Below are 2,745 nucleotides of genomic sequence, written 5' to 3'. Positions count from 1 at the left end.
CAAATTTATTGCTGGAGACTGAACCTTCCGGGGCGCTGCTCGCATTGGCGGAGGAGGAGGTGGTGGCGGTGGCGGAGGATTGATTGAATTCTTGGACATATTTGAATGAATATGAGTTAAATTTGGTGCTGGAGGAGGTGCCGAGAATGTCGGCCGTCTGGAAGGACCGGAGGTAGATTCTTGCTGTGTCGGGGATGGTGACCGTGGCGGAGCATGCTTAATTGGTGGCATCATGGCGATTCTGGTATCCGACGAAGCTGAAATCCGAGACTTCGGAGAAGTTCTCTTCGAGAAAGGAACTGGCGGTGCCGCCGCAGTACCGCTACCGTTGGAGAGATAACTATGGCGCGAAACCGGCGTGTGGTAACCGTCATCGAGGCTGAGAGATGAGGCCTGTGGCGAGTGAAACGCCGTGTCTCGGCTATCCACTTCGTCATCGGACGAAGATGACGAGGAGGCAGCCGGTGGCGGATGGCTGCCGTCGGCGACGGTTTTGCTTAGCGGCGGCAATGGCTGAAGCTCGGGGCTGGGACGGTACCTTTCTGAAACCTTCATCGAATTCAGTTTTCGATATGAAGAACGGTTCATTTCACTCGAAGTGGCTTCTTCACTCGGTTCGCTCACCGACGCTCTGCTTGGATCCACCGTCCCAATGTAGTACAAACTAGACGGTGGCGCCGCCGCCGCCGGTGGTGGCAACTCGTTTCGTGACCCTACGGCCACCAGCTTCTGCGTCGTCTCCGCCGGCTGCTGCTTCGCCGTTTGCTTATACAAGAAGAACGCCAGCACAAACAGCATTGCAAACGTAACGAACGCGACAGATACCACAATCGCCACTGTCTTAACCGGCTTCGCCGGCTGCGTTGCCGTCGGGTTTGCAATTCGGCCGTTGGTGGTGTCCACCGCTGCCGGCTGCTGGTTCAGGTCCGCCTGCGGTGGACCTGGTGGATTCTCGTTGAAGAAAGGAATTTCCGGAGGGGAAGGAGTGTCCAGTGACGGCGAAGGCGGAGGTAACGCCGGAGCTGATGCTGCCGGAAAAAGCGGCTGGTGTAGAATTCTTCTTGAGTTGGATTTTGAAGCATTATTACATAATTGAAATGCCTTGAGGGCTTTTGCGGAGGGAAAGGCGAAGAAGAGGATGGTCCAAAACTCTATTGATAAGATAATAAAGAAGCAGCTCCAATTATGAGTTTTCATGGTGTTTGTGAATTTCTTCTTTTTTCTGCTCTAATCTCTTTGTTTTTCACTTTTGTTTTGCCCAATACATAACTAGCTTTTGTTCTCTCAAATTCTTCCTTAGCGCCATACACGAAACACTGAAAATAAAGATAGAGATACTAAAATGAAAAACTACCTAAGAAAGCCAAGTAAAGAAAAGAGGGAGCAACTTCTTTGGGTCTTGTTGTAAGATCTGGGTGCTATACTGAATCCGGCTTTCGTCATCGTCATTGTCTTAGTTTTTTATACTCTTTCTTTTATATAATTTTATTTGATTTTTTCTACCTTTAGTTTACACGTCGTTTTAGTGACATTCTTAGATTTCAATTACCATGTTTTAAATTGCATGTTTTAATTTAGTGTGGGGCAATGTGCAATAATGAGAATAATAATAGATGGATGATAGAGTGAATTGTGAGTGATGATAATGAGACGTGGCAGAGATTTTTGGCTATTTCTTTTTCATATTTGTTTAAGGGTAACTGAGGAAGATTGTCCAATGATGATGATGACCCTGAGATTTTAATATATTATTGTTGTTTTATAAATATCTCTACATAAGTTAGTAGAAAGGTAGTTACTAGATCGGATGTTAAATACTCCTAAATCCAAATATAAACAAAATCATTATATTGAGAGGACCAAAAAAATAGCCCGAATTTATTTTTTTAAAAATTTATTTAGTATTTAGTCTAATATAAATAAAAGTCCAGCCTAACCTAAATATTAATGATTTCTAATAGCTAAAAATGTAAGTAACAATATTAAAAAAATTTGAAAAGATATTATTACTAATATTTTTTAATTAAATAAAATTTTTTAAATTCCATAAAGTAGATTTTTTTTTTCTTCTTGTGAGCGTCCTTTTTGATTCATTTGGTATTAATTCTTTCTGTTTCAACTATTACAACTGAGAGATCTTTTTCAGCGATGAATATTGTAAAGAATAACTCATAAACAAAATGAAAGGTTAATTTCTTACTAATTGTCTTTTAATTATATTGAAAAAAAAATTGCTGTAAAATTTGACACATATTCTATTATCGATAAATTTATGATACGAAAAATCAACCATTTCGTTAATAAAAAGTACATACATATTTTTTATACTTTAAAATATATTCTCTATCGATATATTTTTGTAATACATTTTACATTATATAATTTTTTAATATTATATATATTATTGGCCTCTCTAAAATAATATTTTTGGATCCGTCCCTACATGAAATATATCACATATAGCTAGACTGCTAGCATTTTTTATATTAAAGCTGATAAGTTCATGTTCTGTATATATTTATTATGTTGTATACGTATATGATGTTTTCTTTTGTTGGTATCGAGAATTCGAGGGTAAAGCACAAACTCTATCTTTTAGATGCCATTAATGTCCTCTGTCCAATGGTTATTATAAGCCACTTTGCGGCTTTATCTTTTCCAACATTCTGTTCCGTGGTTGTTTGGCACTTCCCGCTTCAAAAAGCTCATGTATTCTCTATATAAAATAAAATAAAGAAATACGAA

General features: G+C 39.1%; 1 protein-coding gene across 1 annotated transcript in view; it reads right to left on the bottom strand.

The window, feature by feature from the left end:
- Nucleotides 1-1,453, bottom strand: part of LOC107627700 (formin-like protein 6) — a 4,773-nt gene extending 3,320 nt beyond the window's left edge. Inside the window, exon 1 of the mRNA XM_016330525.2 lies at nucleotides 25-1,453. Within this exon, the coding sequence (XP_016186011.1) occupies nucleotides 25-1,197 (1,173 nt within the window). The 5' untranslated portion in view covers nucleotides 1,198-1,453. The remainder of the gene's footprint in view (nucleotides 1-24) is intronic.

Source organism: Arachis ipaensis, chromosome B01 (assembly GCF_000816755.2).
Source record: "Arachis ipaensis cultivar K30076 chromosome B01, Araip1.1, whole genome shotgun sequence".
Lineage (NCBI taxonomy): Eukaryota > Viridiplantae > Streptophyta > Magnoliopsida > Fabales > Fabaceae > Arachis > Arachis ipaensis.
This window is presented reverse-complemented; position numbering and strand designations above follow the sequence as displayed.